The sequence below is a fragment of the Pseudochaenichthys georgianus genome, unplaced genomic scaffold, assembly GCF_902827115.2.
Source record: "Pseudochaenichthys georgianus unplaced genomic scaffold, fPseGeo1.2 scaffold_941_arrow_ctg1, whole genome shotgun sequence".
In the NCBI taxonomy this organism is placed as follows: Eukaryota; Metazoa; Chordata; class Actinopteri; order Perciformes; family Channichthyidae; genus Pseudochaenichthys; species Pseudochaenichthys georgianus.
This window is the reverse complement of record NW_027263468.1, coordinates 19,615-40,000: the sequence shown is the minus strand read 5'-3', so window position 1 is coordinate 40,000 and position 20,386 is coordinate 19,615. Positions and strand designations below refer to the sequence as shown.

At 44.5% G+C, this 20,386-nt stretch overlaps 1 protein-coding gene across 1 annotated transcript in view; it reads left to right on the top strand.

The window, feature by feature from the left end:
• Positions 1-20,386, top strand: part of LOC117444827 (nuclear factor 1 X-type-like) — a gene marked incomplete at its 5' end in the record, with an annotated part of 49,780 nt that overhangs the window by 11,123 nt on the left and 18,271 nt on the right. The window contains 2 exons of the mRNA XM_034080201.2: positions 4,601-4,723; positions 19,412-19,605. Of these exons, the coding sequence (XP_033936092.2) occupies positions 4,601-4,723; positions 19,412-19,605 (317 nt within the window). The remainder of the gene's footprint in view (positions 1-4,600; positions 4,724-19,411; positions 19,606-20,386) is intronic.

Sequence of the window (20,386 nt, the reverse complement as noted above, 5' to 3'; positions counted from 1 at the left end):
CGCTGGCTATAATTAACTTGTGCTGTGTGGTGGCACGCCATCCTCCCTATACGTACCGCAGAGCAGCCAAGCGCAGCCATGCGTTCACACACACAACATGGCGTCTGCTTTAACGGTCTGAAGGCCGCTTTAAATTAAATTATACAACCCCAGCTCTCGGGACATTTTACAGCGGACATGAATATATAAAACAGCCCCGTTTAACTTATAATATATATGTGTTTTATTTGTATATTTTTTTCAACTAATTCAACACGGTTATTATTTTCCTTTCATGTTTTTACTAATACACTTGATTGAAAGCAGGAGTTTGTATTCGGAGAGAAATGCAAGAAAAACTAACCCAACGTCCAGTATTTTCAAAATATATATATATAGTAAAGGTACAAGAAAACAGACTTCGTTGAAGCGGCGGCGCGGAAAGCATATCTTAACTATATTATAATTTAAAAAGGCCAATACCTGAAATCTTATGGCGCAATAACTACAAACTTTGTTCTACATTCATCTCAAAATGTTAAAAAGTCTCGAGGCTAGAACTTAACAAAGTAATGTATTAATGGATAATTTACAATACATTCTGAAATGGGCCATTATGCATGGGAGGTGTGTGGCGCAGTGGGCTAGTGCGTTGGTGTTGGGGTCAGGGGGGCACAGGTTCAAACCCCACTGCAGTCAGCATGTCGTCGTGTCCCTGAGACCCCAAAGTGCTCCGGTGGGGATCGCCCTCAGTGTCAAGTATAGAAGTCGTTGTGGATAAAAGCGTCTAACACGTGATGTGCAGAATTCGTACATTTTAATGCTAAAACGTTGTTTATTTCCGTCCATCTTCTGCCGCTTATCTGACCCGGGTGGATTTTGTAATTGACCTTCTGTAAAAATAAAATCAGGAGTTTGAGATGTAGTATTTTACGACGACAAGGAATCATTCTTCAAATTCTGGATATTTATTTGTATCGTTTATTTAGCGGCAAAAAGTCAAACAGAAGTAACCGAGGCCCCAGATAGCGGATGTCACGGAGCGCAGTTCAGACGAGATCTACCGATGAACCGGTTTCTCATTGGCTGCTGAAGCCTTTCCTTCTTCAGTCCCGCTTGAATCACCCTGGTAGAAAACGACCTGCCGACTCGTGCTCTCACAATATAGTCAAAGCATAAGTAGAAGCATAAAACTACTTTAACGAACTTAAGTAATATCACTAAGCTATAAAACATGAACTATAAACATAAACAACAAGAAAACAAATTAAACCGTGTTTCACTAACGCTGCTATCTCCTATATGAACGGGAATATAGCCAAACACACTTAAAGCATCTTGTGTCCTTCTGCCTTCACACTGTTTTAGAAAGTATAATTCTCACATGCATCTCGCCCTGCGTATTGTATCCGCTCGCATGTCGCCCCTTCTTGAACATAAGTGCCGCCGCCCACCTTCTCAGTGCACAGCTGCCGCCGAGCCTTGTGGGTAAATAGTGATAAAACGTTTCCCAGTGCCGCATTAAAGAAAAAGCTTTTCAGAAATCTGCTCCGTTAGACTTTATAAGCGCAGCTCATAAAATCTATTCCTGCGTCTCTTCGGGCCGAGCCGGAGTCGCCCACATCTTCATTCGAGTGTTTTACTTGTGTGAATATTTACGGGCTTTTTGCTCGCCAGCGTTGTTTATCGCCGTGTTCTCTGCGTCGAACCCGGAGCCAACGGGCGTCCGGCGGCAGATGAAAGTGATGAGGTCCTCGCTGATGTTCTTTCGCCTCCTCGTTACTCCCTGGTTTTATGGGCGGTTGTTTCCAGAGTTTTTAACCCGACGTTGCGGCTCCCTGCCAGAGGTCAGAGACGGGCGCTTCGCCTCAAACCCTGAAGTCTAAATGGTGCCTTTTGGATTTACCATGCATCAAAATAAAGTGCTGATCACAGGAGAGGCCTCTTTTATCCGGAGCGCTCGCTCTGGCCATGTCTCTGGTCCGCTCTGTACTTACTGACCGAACTGAAGCCCGTTGCAGACCGAGGGACACTTTACTTTGTCCACGTGTCCCCGCTTCACTCCCTCCGTCCCGCTGCCTGGCCTGGAGAGGATAATCACAAGAGTGTAATAACTTTCTTTATACAACACTTTTCTAAACGGCAACAGAACATGAGGTCAACAACAACAACCACAAAGTGTGTGTGTGTGTGTGTGTGTGTGTGTGTGTGTGTGTGTGTGTGTGTGTGTGTGTGTGTGTGTGTGTGTGTGTGTGTGTGTGTGTGTGTGTGTGTGTGTGTGTGTGTGTGTGTGTGTGTGTGTGTGTGTGTGTGTGTGTGTGTGTGTGTGTGTGTGTGTGTGTGTCCTAGCATTACTATACTTGTGGGGACCTAAATCTGTTTACACAGTCACGTGTGGGGACTCGCCTCCCTTATGGGGACACATTGGATGATTAATTTTAGGGTGAAGAGTTAGGTTAGTGTGTGTGTGTGTGTGTGTGTGTGTGTGTGTGTGTGTGTGTGTGTGTGTGTGTGTGTGTGTGTGTGTGTGTGTGTGTGTGTGTGTGTGTGTGTGTGTGTGTGTGTGTGTGTGTGTGTGTGTGTGTGTGTGTGTGTGTGTGTGTGTGTGTGTGTGTGTGTGTGTGTGTGTGTGTGTGTGTGTGTGTGTGTGTGATAAAGAACTATATGTAGTAATCGGTGGTGGTTTAAAGTAACTAAGTACATTTACTCAAGTATTGTATTTCAATTTAATTATTTTTACAATTTTGAGGTACTTGTACTTTACTTCAGTATTTCATTGCTTCTTTGTACTTCTACTCCACTACAATGATGTACTTTACTTACTTTGCAGATCGTGTTTAATGATAAATAATATGATCAACTTGTAACAGAGTATTCCTACACTCTGGTACTTCTACTTTTACTCAAGAACAAGATCTGAGTACTTCTACTTTTACTCAAGTACAAGATCTGAGTACTTCTACTTTTACTCAAGTACAAGATCCGAGTACTTCTACTTTTACTCAAGTACAAGATCCGAGTACTTCTACTTTTACTCAAGTACAAGATCCGAGTACTTCTACTTTTACTCAAGTACAAGATCCGAGTACTTCTACTTTTACTCAAGTACAAGATCCGAGTACTTCTACTTTTACTCAAGTACAATATCTAAGTACTTCTACTTTTACTCAAGAACAAGATCTGAGTACTTCTACTTTTACTCAAGTACATGATCCGAGTATCCGAGAGCAGGGTTGTTTCTGATTGGTTAGTGGAATAGTTTGATGTCCACAGTTTGGTTTGTTTGCCTTCCTGTGCTGTTCGTGGTGAAACATGGTTTGGACGCCATTGCATTCCCCAGCTCTCCTCTCTCTTGACCCTATAGCCTCCCATCCTGCCCCCCCTCCCGCCTTTCTCCCGTCAACTCCCTTTGCTCTGCTGCTTCAAAACAAGCCCCTCCCCCTTTGGACCCTACCCTAAACCCCCCTTCAATCTGCAGACATGGTACAGCCCGCTGACTGTACATAAAGATAGAGACTATGGAGTGGTGCAGGAAGGGATGATTCCCTCCACAAAAAGCCAATGGGATGTGTTTTTGGATTATTGCAGGAAATAATCTCAACGTTTAAAATACTTACACATTTAGTTTAGCAGGATAATCTCCACATATTAACAACACTTTATGATTTCTGAAGTAAAAAGCTAACGTTATGCAATAAAGGAACTACAGCACGGTCACATGACTTCACGTCACCACCGCTAAGCTAAAGGAGGCTAATGTTGGGCTATAAAGGAACTACAGCACGGTCACATGACTTCACGTCACCACCGCTAAGCTAAAGGTGGCTAATGTTGGGCTATAAAGGAACTACAGCGCGGTCACATGACTTCACGTCACCACCGCTAAGCTAAAGGTGGCTAATGTTGGGCTATGAAGGAACTACAGCACGGTCACATGACTTCACGTCACCACCGCTAAGCTAAAGGTGGCTAATGTTGGGCTATAAAGAAACTACAGCACGGTCACATGACTTCACGTCACCACCGCTAAGCTAAAGGTGGCTAATGTTGGGCTATAAAGAAACTACAGCCCGGTCACATGACTTCAAAAAACCGCTAAGCTAAAGGAGGCTAATGTTGAGAGTAATGACGTTTAGTCGTCTCATTAAGAAACTTGTTAGCAACTGTCATTTTTAAACTAAGCGAAAGGCTAAGCTAAATGCTAAGCTAATGTTGGGCATGATGATGTTTAGTCGTCTCATTCCGGCGCACTTTATATCGTAAAACAAATAGCAATGAACCAAAAACACATTCAGAAAAACCATTGATTCCAGGCGAAGGGAACAGGAAGTGCTAAAATGCTGACTCATTCCCGTGTTTGAGGACTCATTCCTGCACCGCTCTATCGGACTCACAGATGGTGAGAAACCCATCTGTATGTTAAGCCAATCAACAAATCAATGTATGAATCGATCCATTGATTTCAATCATAATCATTCGACTCTCACTAAAACTTAAAAACGGTGATAAGATTTTTTCTTCTTTTTTCAGAATAGAGTCAAAGTAAGAAAGCAGCCATGTTTTGATTTAAACCTCGTTTCTGTTCTGCCATTTTTTTTTTTGTTGATCCCCTTTTTGCCAGGACTCTCATCGCCTGGTTCTCTTAAGAAGCCGGGGAAATTCGATTTCAGCGCCATGTCCTCCCAGAGGCCCCCCCGCATGGCGTTCACCCACCACACACTGCCCATGCTGGGAGTGAGACCAGGTGAGACTAGATCCAGACCCCCCCCCCCCTCCTCACCTGTCATATCTCCAACCCAGTTGAGCTCGAACCACGTGCCCAATTCCGCATTAACGTAGCTCTGAGCGTCAAGGATGTATAAAGCTTGAGCTTCAACCTCAGGATCCATGTATCCTCTCCAGAAGGGAAGGAGTCATCACATACAGAGACTAGTTCCTGAGCAGTGTCCTTCACATGCTGATATCCAAGAGAGGGAGTCACACAGTCACAAGATGGAGGAATGCCGGGTCTTCTATCATACGTATGGATCTGTCAGGAACAAAAATCTGACTTTTCCCTCAAAATGTTGACATTTTCAAAGAATCTAAAAAATCTGACTTTTTCTAAAAAATATCAAAATTCTGACTTTTTCTCTAAAACCTAACTTTTTTTAAAATTCTCCCAAATCTGACTTTTTCTCAAAAACTGACTTTTTCTAAAAATCAAAAAAAATCGGACTTTTTCTGAATACTTAAATGTTAATAATCCCTGGTCCCCAGCTTGAGCTTCAGCCTCAGGATCCGTGTGTCTGGGATCCTCTCCAGAAGGGAAGGAGTCATCACATACAGAGACTAGTTCCTGAGCAGTGTCCTTCACATGCTGATATCCAAGAGAGGGAGTCACACAGTCACAAGATGGAGGAACAGAAAGCAGTATTCAATGTTTACTTCAGATTAGCTCCACGTCAGAAATGAGCATGCTTGATGTCTCTCTCCATAGAGGCTGAGTCATCATGTTCATCACATAGCTATCAGCTACAGTTGGAATACCTCTGTTAGCATGCTACTCTCATGTTGGAGGAGGACACTCAGGATTTCCCCAACATTGTAAAACAAAGACGCTGCGTCGATGCTTTCATCATGCGGAAAAGTTGGCGTGGTTAAATCTCGACTGGGTTGTAAAACGACAGACGCCTCCCCCCCCCCCACATCCCTCCCCCTGGTGCAGAGGTGGATCTATGGGTGCTCCCCCCCCCCCCCCCCATAGGGTGCTGTTCAAACTGGTGACGGAGCTTCTAGGGATTCTGGGTGTTGGAGTTCTGTCTGGCTCTGTGTGGTCTCTCGGGAAAGTAAGCGCTTCATACTCTGGCTTTTGTTCTTCATGAGGTACACCGCGGATCGAGTGTTGTCTCCTATCTGTACTTGTTGACATACTGTACTGCTTGTTTATTCCACGTTTCTGTTGGTTGGCAATTGTTTGTTTGTTCTTTTTACATTCAGTGCAGAACACACAAGTATGCATGTTGTCCGTTTGATACCATCGACCTCAAAACATTAAAAAAATAAGTAAAAAAAGAAATGTTCAAGTATCAAATAATATATTAATAACCCAAGTAATATAAATATATATATATAAGAATGTTATATTTATACTATCATCTACAATATGTAATTATAACATTATATATGATTTTCTAATATAATACAAAATCATTACAGTACCAAGCAAATTAAAATAAACAAAGAAATATCCCATAGAAAATAAAATATAATATAATTATTATTTAAAAAGAATAATAATGCAAACTAAATAATTATAATTGACATTTGTGTTTTTAAATATCCCTTCGTATTGGCTGTTATGTACTGGAAGGGTTAAGAGATTTGGAAAGCAGTGCAGTGAGGATTAATGGAGTTGCATTGAGTTGCATTATGGGAAATGTAGTTTCCAGCTGTTATTGCACTTGATTCATAACTAGAGAGCAAAAGTCAACTTAGTCTCCTGCTTTGTTTACGCCATTTCTTTAGTCGTGAATACCTGATTGTTGTACGTTAGCATCAAATCACTAACACACAGCCGAACAAGCTAAGGACTCGAAGACCCTGATCTCAAAGTCTTAGTTGGCGGTCATTTCGTGAAGTATTTGCCAAACCACTGGCCTTTAAGTGGGTCTCCCGGCTTCCTGTTTTAAGGTGATGCCATCGTGCATTTTCCTTCATTATCGCTGCACAGATTTGGAGGATTAGGATCCAGCCCTCTGCATTTCCACTTCTCTGTTCCCTATCTGCTCAGAATCAGAATCAGGTTTATCGTGAGGTGCGTTTACACTTACAAGGAATTAGCTTTGGTATCTGGTGGTGTGAACATAACAATCTAAAAAAATAAGTATATAAGAATAATTATACAGTATACAGATATGTATACAAATATGTATATCCTATATACACAGTCAACAGACACATTTACACATATGCACACATTAAAGTGGACCTATCATGCTATATTGGAAACATATATTGTCGGGCCATACCGATACAAACAGATCCCCGTTGTAGCCTCATGCTGCTCAAACCCCTCTGTGCAGCCCTGTTAGAGAAACAAGGATCTTGGGTCCTTAGCTAACAAAAAAAAAAAAAGAGGAGGCGGAGCTAATGCCTGATCAGAATTCTACCGGAGATAAAGTTAAATTCTGCTGTGATAAAACACCATCCTGTTCTAAACCACATCAAGGATTATTTCGGAAACAGTATGGCACTCAAATACTTTCTCTCTTGCGGGTTTATCACAAGGTGAGTTCCTTTTTTTACTTCCTGCTTTTTAAAACACGTGCTCTCCGGTACAGGTTAGCTCTGAGTGTTAGCGATGCTAATGTAAACAAAGACGAGATTACGTCCAAAACACGTCAGGCATTGTTTCTGATAGCAACTCTCTGTGGGTCCGCCATCCGGAACTACGTCATATCTGTAACAAATCTGGATCCGCTCGTTGTTCCCCCGTTTTCAAAAGATGTGGGTACGGAGGGAAAGAGAGGGTTTTATTGTTGACACATGTTGATGTAGAAAAGACATCACAAAGTGCATTCTGCATGACAGGTCCCCTTTAAGATAAAAACACAACAATCAATAAATACAAAATAACAGTCACTTCTGTCGAAAACACAACGTGAGTATTTTTAAGAAACAATTTAGCATCAAAAAAGGTAAGTATTTACACCTAATTTTAATGTAACTATACGAATAACCTTAAAAGCTAAAAAACAGAAACACTTAGTACGATGAGTATACGGTGAAGTACGGTGTATTATATGTTAAAGTGGAGTGCTGTGTGCAAGAGAGAGTCGAACGTGAACATGGCTCGCAGTCATACTTGCCAACCCTCCCGATTTCACTCCCCTCCCGGTTTCCCCCCGGGGTTACATTTCTCCCGCATTTCTGACATAATCAGATTTACTCACGACTGTTTCCACTGGGAGTTCAATACAGCTACACCATTGTTTGGTTTCCATGGTAACGCGTCTCTTTAGCAGCGCGCAACTGAAAGTCTGAGAGGGCGAGGAGTCACGGAAAACAGAACAACGATCGACAGCTCCACCCCCTGCTCACTCCTCATGTTAAATACAGGTCCAGCCCACATGCTCCATCAAGGATGCTGCTCCGGGCCGCGAGGCAGTGCACTTACAACTACAATAAGCATGTTAATGTTAATCTAATACAGCTCCGGTGACCCCCCCCCCCCTGCGGTGGTTTTGAAATGCTCCCGATTTCTGAGGTCTCAAGGTTGGCTGCGCAGTGTTAAGAAAGACCAACAAGTTCACATGCATGATTACTTCTTCTTCTTCCCAAGTGTCCTTGTTGCCTTGCGCTCCTCCACAGTGTGGGAACACATTGAGGGCCCACATGTCGTCACTCCTCTTGACTCCGTGTGAAGCAGCTGATCCTCCAGCAGCAACACGATCTCCTGATAACATCCACACATCATAAATCACCTCCGTCGGGTTTATCACCGCGGGCTGTCGTGGAAACCTTAGACGCTCGAGACGCAACCGCAGATACAACGAGACGGCCGTGTGAGAGCCAGAGTCCGCCACGAGTATATGTGGCTGTCTGTGACCTGAGTACTTCTACTTTAACTCAAGTACAAGATCTGAGTACTTCTACTTTTACTCAATTACAAGCTCTGAGTACTTCTACTTTTACTCAAGTACAAGACCTGAGTACTTCTACTTTAACTCAAGTACAAGATCTGAGTACTTCTACTTTTACTCAATTACAAGCTCTGAGTACTTCTACTTTTACTCAAGTACAAGACCTGAGTACTTCTACTTTTACACAAGTACAAGACCTGAGTACTTCTACTTTTACACAAGTACAAGATCTGAGTACTTCTACTTTTACACAAGTACAAGACCTGAGTACTTCTACTTTTACACAAGTACATGATCTGAGTACTTCTACTTTTACTCAAGTACATGATCTGAGTACTTCTACTTTTACTAAAATGCATGATCTGAGTACTTCTACTTTTACACAAGTACATGATCTGAGTACTTCTACTTTTACACAAGTACATGATCTGAGTACTTCTACTTTTACTCAAGTACATGATCTGAGTACTTCTACTTTTACACAAGTGCATGATCTGAGTACTTCTACTTTTATTCAAGTGCATGATCTGAGTACTTCTACTTTTACTCAAGTACAAGCTCTGAGTACTTCTACTTTTACACAAGTACAATATCTGAGTACTTCTACTTTTACACAAGTACAAGACCTGAGTACTTCTACTTTTACACAAGTACATGATCTGAGTACTTCTACTTTTACTCAAGTACATGATCTGAGTACTTCTACTTTTACTAAAATGCATGATCTGAGTACTTCTACTTTTACACAAGTACATGATCTGAGTACTTCTACTTTTACACAAGTACATGATCTGAGTACTTCTACTTTTACTCAAGTACATGATCTGAGTACTTCTACTTTTACACAAGTGCATGATCTGAGTACTTCTACTTGTATTCAAGTGCATGATCTGAGTACTTCTACTTTTACTCAAGTACAAGATCTGAGTACTTCTACTTTTACTCAAGTACAAGCTCTAAGTACTTCTACTTTTACTCAAGTACAAGCTCTGAGTACATCTACTTTTACACAAGTACATGATCTGAGTACTTCTACTTTTATTCAAGTGCATGATCTGAGTACTTCTACTTTTACTCAAGTACAAGATCTGAGTACTTCTACTTTTACTCAATTACAAGCTCTAAGTACTTCTACTTTTACACAAGTACATGATCTGAGTACTTCTACTTTTACTCAAGTACATGATCTGAGTACTTCTACTTTTACTCAAGTACATGATCTGAGTACTTCTACTTTTACTTCAAAGTCCTGTAGTTGTAATGAAAGTCGTGAAAAGCTTTGTAACCAGCGAGCAGCTGTGGAGCGATGAGGTCGACGCCATGTCAATAAACCATCCAGACTCTTCGCCTCTCGAGGTGTACAGAGAACACACACACACACACACACATGTATCTCCACACACACACACGCAACACCTGCATCGCCACACACACACACAACACCTGAACACGACTGTTGTGATGAAGTATTTGCTCAACCCATTTGGAAGGCAGGCGGAGAAGTCTACGGAGACGCGTTGAAGAGAAGTCTACGGAGACGCGTTGAAGAGAAGTCTACGGAGACGTGTTGTAGAGAAGTCTACGGAGACGCGTTGTAGAGAAGTCTACGGAGACGCGTTGAAGAGAAGTCTACGGAGACGTGTTGTAGAGAAGTCTACGGAGACGCGTTGTAGAGAAGTCTACGGAGACGTGTTGTAGAGAAGTCTACGGAGACGCGTTGAAGAGAAGTCTACGGAGACGTGTTGTAGAGAAGTCTACGGAGACGCGTTGAAGAGAAGTCTACGGAGACGTGTTGTAGAGAAGTCTACGGAGACGCGTTGTAGAGAAGTCTACGGAGACGCGTTGAAGAGAAGTCTACGGAGACGTGTTGTAGAGAAGTCTACGGAGACGCGTTGTAGAGAAGTCTACGGAGACGCGTTGAAGAGAAGTCTACGGAGACGTGTTGTAGAGAAGTCTACGGAGACGTGTTGTAGAGAAGTCTACGGAGACGCGTTGTAGAGAAGTCTACGGAGACGCGTTGAAGAGAAGTCTACGGAGACGCGTTGAAGAGAAGTCTACGGAGACGCGTTGAAGAGAAGTCTACGGAGACGTGTTGTAGAGAAGTCTACGGAGACGCGTTGTAGAGAAGTCTACGGAGACGCGTTGAAGAGAAGTCTACGGAGACGTGTGGAAGAGAAGTCTACGGAGACGTGTTGAAGAGAAGTCTACGGAGACGTGTTAAAGAGAAGTCTACGGAGACGTGTTGTAGAGAAGTCTACGGAGACGCGTTGTAGAGAAGTCTACGGAGACGTGTTGTAGAGAAGAGAAGTCTACGGAGACGCGTTGAAGAGAAGTCTACGGAGACGCGTTGAAGAGAAGTCTACGGAGACGTGTGGAAGAGAAGTCTACGGAGACGTGTTGAAGAGAAGTCTACGGAGACGCGTTGTAGAGAAGTCTACGGAGACGCGTTGAAGAGAAGTCTACGGAGACGTGTGGAAGAGAAGTCTACGGAGACGTGTTGAAGAGAAGTCTACGGAGACGCGTTGAAGAGAAGTCTACGGAGACGCGTCGAAGAGAAGTCTACGGAGACGTGTTGTAGAGAAGTCTACGGAGACGTGTTGTAGAGAAGTCTACGGAGACGTGTTGAAGAGAAGTCTACGGAGACGCGTTGTAGAGAAGTCTACGGAGACGCGTTGAAGAGAAGTCTACGGAGACGTGTGGAAGAGAAGTCTACGGAGACGTGTTGAAGAGAAGTCTACGGAGACGCGTCGAAGAGAAGTCTACGGAGACGTGTTGTAGAGAAGTCTACGGAGACGTGTTGAAGAGAAGTCTACGGAGACGTGTTGTAGAGAAGTCTACGGAGACGTGTTGTAGAGAAGTCTACGGAGACGTGTGGAAGAGAAGTCTACGGAGACGTGTTGAAGAGAAGTCTACGGAGACGCGTCGAAGAGAAGTCTACGGAGACGTGTTGTAGAGAAGTCTACGGAGACGTGTTGAAGAGAAGTCTACGGAGACGCGTCGAAGAGAAGTCTACGGAGACGTGTTGTAGAGAAGTCTACGGAGACGTGTTGTAGAGAAGTCTACGGAGACGTGTTGTAGAGAAGTCTACGGAGACGTGTTGTAGAGAAGTCTACGGAGACGTGTTGTAGAGAAGTCTACGGAGACGTGTTGAAGAGAAGTCTACGGAGACGCGTTGAAGAGAAGTCTACGGAGACGCGTTGAAGAGAAGTCTACGGAGACGCGTTGAAGAGAAGTCTACGGAGACGCGTTGAAGAGAAGTCTACGGAGACGCGTTGAAGAGAAGTCTACGGAGACGCGTTGTAGAGAAGTCTACGGAGACGTGTTGAAGAGAAGTCTACGGAGACGCGTTGAAGAGAAGTCTACGGAGACGTGTTGTAGAGAAGTCTACGGAGACGTGTTGTAGAGAAGTCTACGGAGACGTGTTGAAGAGAAGTCTACGGAGACGTGTTGAAGAGAAGTCTACGGAGACGTGTTGTAGAGAAGTCTACGGAGACGTGTTAAAGAGAAGTCTACGGAGACGCGTTGAAGAGAAGTCTACGGAGACGCGTTGAAGAGAAGTCTACGGAGACGTGTGGAAGAGAAGTCTACGGAGACGCGTCGAAGAGAAGTCTACGGAGACGTGTCGTAGAGAAGTCTACGGAGACGTGTTGAAGAGAAGTCTACGGAGACGTGTTGTAGAGAAGTCTACGGAGACGTGTTGAAGAGAAGTCTACGGAGACGTGTTGTAGAGAAGTCTACGGAGACGTGTTGTAGAGAAGTCTACGGAGACGCGTTGAAGAGAAGTCTACGGAGACGCGTTGTAGAGAAGTCTACGGAGACGTGTTGTAGAGAAGTCTACGGAGACGCGTTGTAGAGAAGTCTACGGAGACGCGTTGAAGAGAAGTCTACGGAGACGTGTTGTAGAGAAGTCTACGGAGACGCGTTGAAGAGAAGTCTACGGAGACGCGTTGAAGAGAAGTCTACGGAGACGCGTTGTAGAGAAGTCTACGGAGACGTGTTGAAGAGAAGTCTACGGAGACGTGTTGAAGAGAAGTCTACGGAGACGCGTTGAAGAGAAGTCTACGGAGACGCGTTGTAGAGAAGTCTACGGAGACGCGTTGTAGAGAAGTCTACGGAGACGTGTTGTAGAGAAGTCTACGGAGACGTGTGGAAGAGAAGTCTACGGAGACGTGTTGTAGAGAAGTCTACGGAGACGTGTTGTAGAGAAGTCTACGGAGACGTGTTGTAGAGAAGTCTACGGAGACGTGTTGAAGAGAAGTCTACGGAGACGTGTCGTAGAGAAGTCTACGGAGACGTGTGGAAGAGAAGTCTACGGAGACGTGTTGTAGAGAAGTCTACGGAGACGTGTTGTAGAGAAGTCTACGGAGACGCGTTGAAGAGAAGTCTACGGAGACGCGTTGTAGAGAAGTCTACGGAGACGTGTTGAAGAGAAGTCTACGGAGACGCGTTGAAGAGAAGTCTACGGAGACGTGTGGAAGAGAAGTCTACGGAGACGTGTTGTAGAGAAGTCTACGGAGACGCGTTGTAGAGAAGTCTACGGAGACGTGTTGAAGAGAAGTCTACGGAGACGCGTTGAAGAGAAGTCTACGGAGACGTGTGGAAGAGAAGTCTACGGAGACGTGTTGTAGAGAAGTCTACGGAGACGCGTTGTAGAGAAGTCTACGGAGACGTGTTGTAGAGAAGTCTACGGAGACGCGTTGTAGAGAAGTCTACGGAGACGCGTTGTAGAGAAGTCTACGGAGACGCGTTGTAGAGAAGTCTACGGAGACGCGTTGAAGAGAAGTCTACGGAGACGCGTTGAAGAGAAGTCTACGGAGACGTGTTGTAGAGAAGTCTACGGAGACGCGTTGAAGAGAAGTCTACGGAGACGCGTTGAAGAGAAGTCTACGGAGACGCGTTGTAGAGAAGTCTACGGAGACGCGTTGAAGAGAAGTCTACGGAGACGTGTTGAAGAGAAGTCTACGGAGACGCGTTGAAGAGAAGTCTACGGAGACGTGTTGAAGAGAAGTCTACGGAGACGTGTTGAAGAGAAGTCTACGGAGACGTGTTGTAGAGAAGTCTACGGAGACGTGTTGAAGAGAAGTCTACGGAGACGCGTCGAAGAGAAGTCTACGGAGACGCGTCGAAGAGAAGTCTACGGAGACGCGTCGAAGAGAAGTCTACGGAGACGCGTCGAAGAGAAGTCTACGTAGACGTGTCGAATCGAAAACGGACCCAGATGCGTTCAGGCCGCTGGAAGAGTGACAGATATACGGGACACGTCTCAAATGAAATGATGGATGACGGGTCCATGTGTTTAGTAAATGTAGAACAAACCTCCGTTGCCTTGCATATGCAGCTCTGCGGATCAAGATGCTGGTGCTATTTCAGGGCGTGTAAGATGACGGTGTGGCCTTGATCTGGTATCCTCAGAACTCAGACCACGCCTAGAGAAAGGGGCATTCTGCCCAGAGTATCGACTGGGAGGGAACACCTGCTTAGAAGTGACGACTAAGTTGTTTCAAATGTGTTCAACGGGATGACTGAAGCCCTCTATCTCCTCCCATCATAACCCCCCCCCGTGCCCCCCGATGCTGGCCTGCACCCAGTCTGTAATGGGATTAGTGGGTCTCTCACACACACACTCTCACACACACACTCTATCACACACACACTCTCACACACACACACACACACACACACACACACACACACACACACACACACTCACACACACACACACACACACACTCACACACACACTCACACACACACACACACTCACACACACACACACACACACTCACACACACACACACACACACACACACACACACTCTCCCACAAACTCTTAACACACACATTGTATCAAAGCAGAGTGTTACTATAGGCCTCGGTGTTGGGGGGTGGGATGCAGCCGGGTTGGCATGAAGTACACTCTCATACACACACACTCACACACACACACACACACACTCCCTCACACACTCACACTCACTCACACACACACACACACACACACACACACACACACACACACACACACACACACACACACACACACTCCCTCACACACTCACACTCACTCACACACACACACACACTCACACACACACACACACACACACACACACACACCACTCACTCACACACACTCACACAAACTCTTAACACACACACTGTATTAAAGCAGAGTGTTACTATACAGGCCTCGGTCTCGGGGGGTGGGATGCAGCCGGGTTGGCACAAAGTACACACACACACTCACACACACACACACACACACACACACACACACACTCTGTATTAAAGTAGAGTGTTGCTATAGGCCTTGGTGTTGGGGGGTGGGATGCAGCCTGGTTGGCATGAAGTACACTCACACACACTCTCACACACACACACACACACACTCACACACACACACACTCGGTATTAAAGCAGAGTGTTGGCAGCGAGACCCTCTGATACAAATCAGGGTCTTTGGTGATGGGTCCGACAGAGGGTCTTTGTGCTCCCCCCTCTCAGCTACCCTCTGCCAGGTCCTCTGTTCCCTCTCGAGGAACAACAAAAGGGGCGCTTCTTTTTAAGAGTGTTATCCGCTTAGCGCTGATATATGTTGCCTCTCCACACCTGTCCGACAACGCAGCGTCAGCCGTGTGTGTCTTTCTGCGTTGGCGTGGTTACTCAAAAGCAGAAATGCATTACGCATTACTGGATACCTTTCAAAATAAGTACTTTACTAAATCACTCACTTTACCTTCAGTTACTTCACAGATGAAGGATGTGAAATATAATCAAGTGTTGAATCAGACTGTAGTTCCACCTGGAGTGAATCCACCAGCTACCCTGCAGTCTACAAAGTACTTCAAACTAGCTGCTCCTTCACCAGCTACCCTGCAGTCTACAAAGTACTTCAGACTAGCTGCACCTTCACCAGCTACCCTGCAGTCTACAAAGTACTTCAGACTAGCTGCACCTTCACCAGCTACCCTGCAGTCTACAAAGTACTTCAGACTAGCTGCACCTCCACCAGCTACCCTGCAGTCTACAAAGTACTTCAGACTAGCTCCACCTTCACCAGCTACCCTGCAGTCTACAAAGTACTTCAGACTAGCTGCACCTTCACCAGCTACCCTGCAGTCTACAAAGTACTTCAGACTAGCTGCACCTCCACCAGCTACCCTGCAGTCTACAAAGTACTTCAGACTAGCTGCTCCTTCACCAGCTACCCTGCAGTCTACAAAGTACTTCAGACTAGCTGCACCTTCACCAGCTACCCTGCAGTCTACAAAGTACTTCAGACTAGCTGCACCTCCACCAGCTACCCTGCAGTCTACAAAGTACTTCAGACTAGCTGCACCTCCACCAGCTACCCTGCAGTCTACAAAGTACTTCAGACTAGCTCCACCTTCACCAGCTACCCTGCAGTCTACAAAGTACTTCAGACTAGCTGCACCTTCACCAGCTACCCTGCAGTCTACAAAGTACTTCAGACTAGCTGCACCTCCACCAGCTACCCTGCAGTCTACAAAGTACTTCAGACTAGCTCCACCTTCACCAGCTACCCTGCAGTCTACAAAGTACTTCAGACTAGCTCCACCTTCACCAGCTACCCTGCAGTCTACAAAGTACTTCAGACTAGCTGCACCTTCACCAGCTACCCTGCAGTCTACAAAGTACTTCAGACTAGCTGCACCTTCACCAGCTACCCTGCAGTCTACAAAGTACTTCAGACTAGCTGCACCTCCACCAGCTACCCTGCAGTCTACAAAGTACTTCAGACTAGCTCCACCTTCACCAGCTACCCTGCAGTCTACAAAGTACTTCAGACTAGCTGCCACCTTCACCAGCTACCCTGCAGTCTACAAAGTACTTCAGACTAGCTGCACCTCCACCAGCTACCCTGCAGTCTACAAAGTACTTCAGACTAGCTGCACCTTCACCAGCTCTGAGAACACTTTAAAGATCAATCATTATAAAACACATCATATATATTATTCTGGAATGGACCAATCTGCACAACGACTACTTTCACTGTCTTTCACTATATTTAGATGAGAATACTTTCTACTTTCACTTGAGGAACATTTTGAATGCTTTTACTGTAACAGAGTATTCCTACACTCTGGTACTTCTACTTTTACTCAAGTACAAGACCTGAGTACTTCTACTTTTACTCAAGTACAAGATCTGAGTACTTCTACTTTTACTCAAGATCTGAGTACTTGTACTCAAGTACAAGATCAGAGTACTTCTACTTTTACTCAAGTACAAGACCTGAGTACTTCTACTTTTACTCAAGTACAAGATCTGAGTACTTCTACTTTTACTCAAGTACAAGATCTGAGTACTTCTACTTTTACTCAAGATCTGAGTACTTCTACTTTTACTCAAGTACAAGGCCTGAGTACTTCTGCTTTTACTCAAGAACAAGATCTGAGTACTTCTACTTTTACTCAAGTACAATATCTGAGTACTTCTACTTTTACTCAAGAACAAGATCTGAGTACTTCTACTTTTACTCAAGTACCAGACCTGAGTACTTCTACTTTTACTCAAGAACAAGACCTGAGTACTTCTACTTTTACTCAAGTACCAGATCTGAGTACTTCTACTTTTACTCAAGTACAAGACCTGAGTACTTCTACTTTTACTCAAGTACCAGATCTGAGTACTTCTACTTTTACTCAAGTACAATATCTGAGTACTTCTACTTTTACTCAAGTACAAGACCTGAGTACTTCTACTTTTACACAAGTACATGATCTGAGTACTTCTACTTTTACTCAAGTACCAGATCTGAGTACTTCTCCACCTCAGTATGTATCTCTGTGTGTTCACAAATACCCTCACATATATCTCTAAAGATGTGAAGCTCCACTTGGACGCGGTGCAGATTAATTCTGTCGTAGAAACAAAGTGTGTCAGAGAGAAGCGTTTCAGCGCCCGGATGCCAAGCCGCGGCGATGCCAGCGAATCACACGCTGGAAGCGGCTCGCAGGCGTGCAGCCACTAAAGCGCCACTCAATGATCTCTCTGTTCTCTCTGTGTGCAAGCTCTTTGGATCTGATTGTAAAATACAGCGCCTGCATGTATTGGATGTGTGCACAGTCTGGTGTGTGTGTGCAGGACTGAATGTTGTGGAGTGTTACGTTGTTTTTCTTTTATTGTGTACATGTGAATGCAATATGTGTGTAAATCTCCACCATAAAGCTGTATGGAGTGATCGTAAAACGTTACGAGCAAAGCTATTAACTTCAAATCAGCTTTTCTTGGCAAAAACACAACATTCCTTTCATGTGCGACATTTCAAAAGCAGATTTATACTTTCCTGTTGTGATGTGCTCTGGAGTGGTGCGGGGGGGGCGTGTTTCTTTGTTGGACCCTGAAGGCAGCATCTCCTGGTCCAATGGGATTTCTCCATTGGATTATTAATCTTGTTTATGATATTTACACGTTTAGTTCAGCAGGATAGTCTCCACATGTTAACACCACTTCATGATTTCTGAAGTAAAAATCTAACGTTGGGCTATAAAGGAACTACAGCACGGTCACATGACTTCACGTCACCACCGCTAAGCTAAAGGCGGCTAATGTTGGGCTATAAAGGAACTACAGCCCGGTCACATGACTTCACGTCACCAGCGCTAAGCTAAAGGTGGCTAATGTTGGGCTATAAAGGAACTACAGCACGGTCACATGACTTCACGTCACCACCGCTAAGCTAAAGGCGGCTAATGTTGGGCTATAAAGGAACTACAGCACGGTCACATGACTTCACGTCACCACCGCTAAGCTAAAGGAGGCTAATGTTGGGCTATAAAGGAACTACAGCACGGTCACATGACTTCACGTCACCACCGCTAAGCTAAAGGCGGCTAATGTTGGGCTATAAAGGAACTACAGCCCGGTCACATGACTTCACGTCACCAGCGCTAAGCTAAAGGTGGCTAATGTTGGGCTATAAAGAACTACAGCACGGTCACATGACTTCACGTCACCACCGCTAAGCTAAAGGTGGCTAATGTTGGGCTATAAGGAACTACAGCACGGTCACATGACTTCACGTCACCACCGCTAAGCTAAAGGAGGCTAATGTTGGGCTATAAAGGAACTACAGCACGGTCACATGACTTCACGTCACCACCGCTAAGCTAAAGGTGGCTAATGTTGGGCTATAAAGGAACTACAGCACGGTCACATGACTTCACGTCACCACCGCTAAGCTAAAGGTGGCTAATGTTGGGCTATAAAGGAACTACAGCACGGTCACATGACTTCACGTCACCACCGCTAAGCTAAAGGTGGCTAATGTTGGGCTATAAAGGAACTACAGCACGGTCACATGACTTCACGTCACCACCGCTAAGCTAAAGGAGGCTAATGTTGGGCTATAAAGGAACTACAGCACGGTCACATGACTTCACGTCACCACCGCTAAGCTAAAGGAGGCTAATGTTGGGCTATAAAGGAACTACAGCACGGTCACATGACTTCACGTCACCACCGCTAAGCTAAAGGCGGCTAATGTTGCGTGTGATGGCGTTTAGTCGTCTCATTTCGACTCTTGTTAGCAACCTCTGTTTTTAAATCCACCAGTGGGGTATTTACTGACGTATTTCATGTCGTAGAACAAAAGTCTCTTCCGTGTTAACCACAGGCCAAACACACATTTATAAAACATTTCAACGCAAGGGAACAGGAAGTGCAAACATGCCTCTAACTTCAGGGTAACTCATCCCTGCACCTCTCTCTTGCTGCTGCATCCCTTGTGTGACAGGAACTCATGTGTTCTCGCTTCTGCATCTCTCTCCACTCTCCTCTAATAGAAATGTCTGTGTTGGCAGGGAGTCCCCGAGCTACAGCCTCCGCGCTGCACTTCCCGTCTCCCTCCATCATCCAGCAGTCCAGCCCCTACTTCACCCACCCCACCATCCGGTACCACCACCACCCGGGACAGGACCCCCTGAAGGAGTTCGTGCAGTTCGTCTGTGCCGACGGATCAGGGCAGTCATCCGGACAGGTAAGGACGTTTAAACTGTAGCTGCACTTGTGCCGCACCTCGCATGCCTTCCAGTTGCAGGATGCTTCCCTCTGGTCATCGTGTTTGATGCCGTTAGCAATTATAGTGATTATAAAACAGAAAGTAGAAGAACATCATACAACGGTTTATTGCAGAGTATTGTATAATTGTGCATTCATGAACACAGTAGGAGATACGTTGTAAAATAGGAGGTAACAATTAAAAAATATATTATAATATTACAAAATAAGACAAAATGTTCAAATATGAATCTGCACAAAATAATTACAAGTGATTAACAATTAACTGTAACAATGTGATATATATATATATATATATATATAAGCATATTAGTGCTGACTGTGATATGGAAGCTACAATAATTATTATCATTAGGCAAGGCAAGGCAAGTTTATTTATGTAGCACTTTTCAACGCAAGGTAATTCAAAGTGCTTTACAAAAAAGAATGAAAGACATTAAGCATTAAAAAATAAAAGCTAATAAAATAAACATTAAGGAAAAATACATGGATAAAAGTTACAGTGCAGTCTAAAATATAAATAGTTCAATTAAAAGCAGCGACAAAAAGAAAAGTCTTCAGCCTGGATTTAAAAGTAGTCAGAGTTGCAGCGGACCTGCAGGTTTCTGGGAGTTTTTTCCAGATATTTGGCAACTTCATTAGCAACCTAATTATACAATTTGACAACTACTGTTCTTGGTTTCAACATGTAAGGAATTTATAGCATTGGAATTTTACTTTGAAAACCATGTGTCTAATTT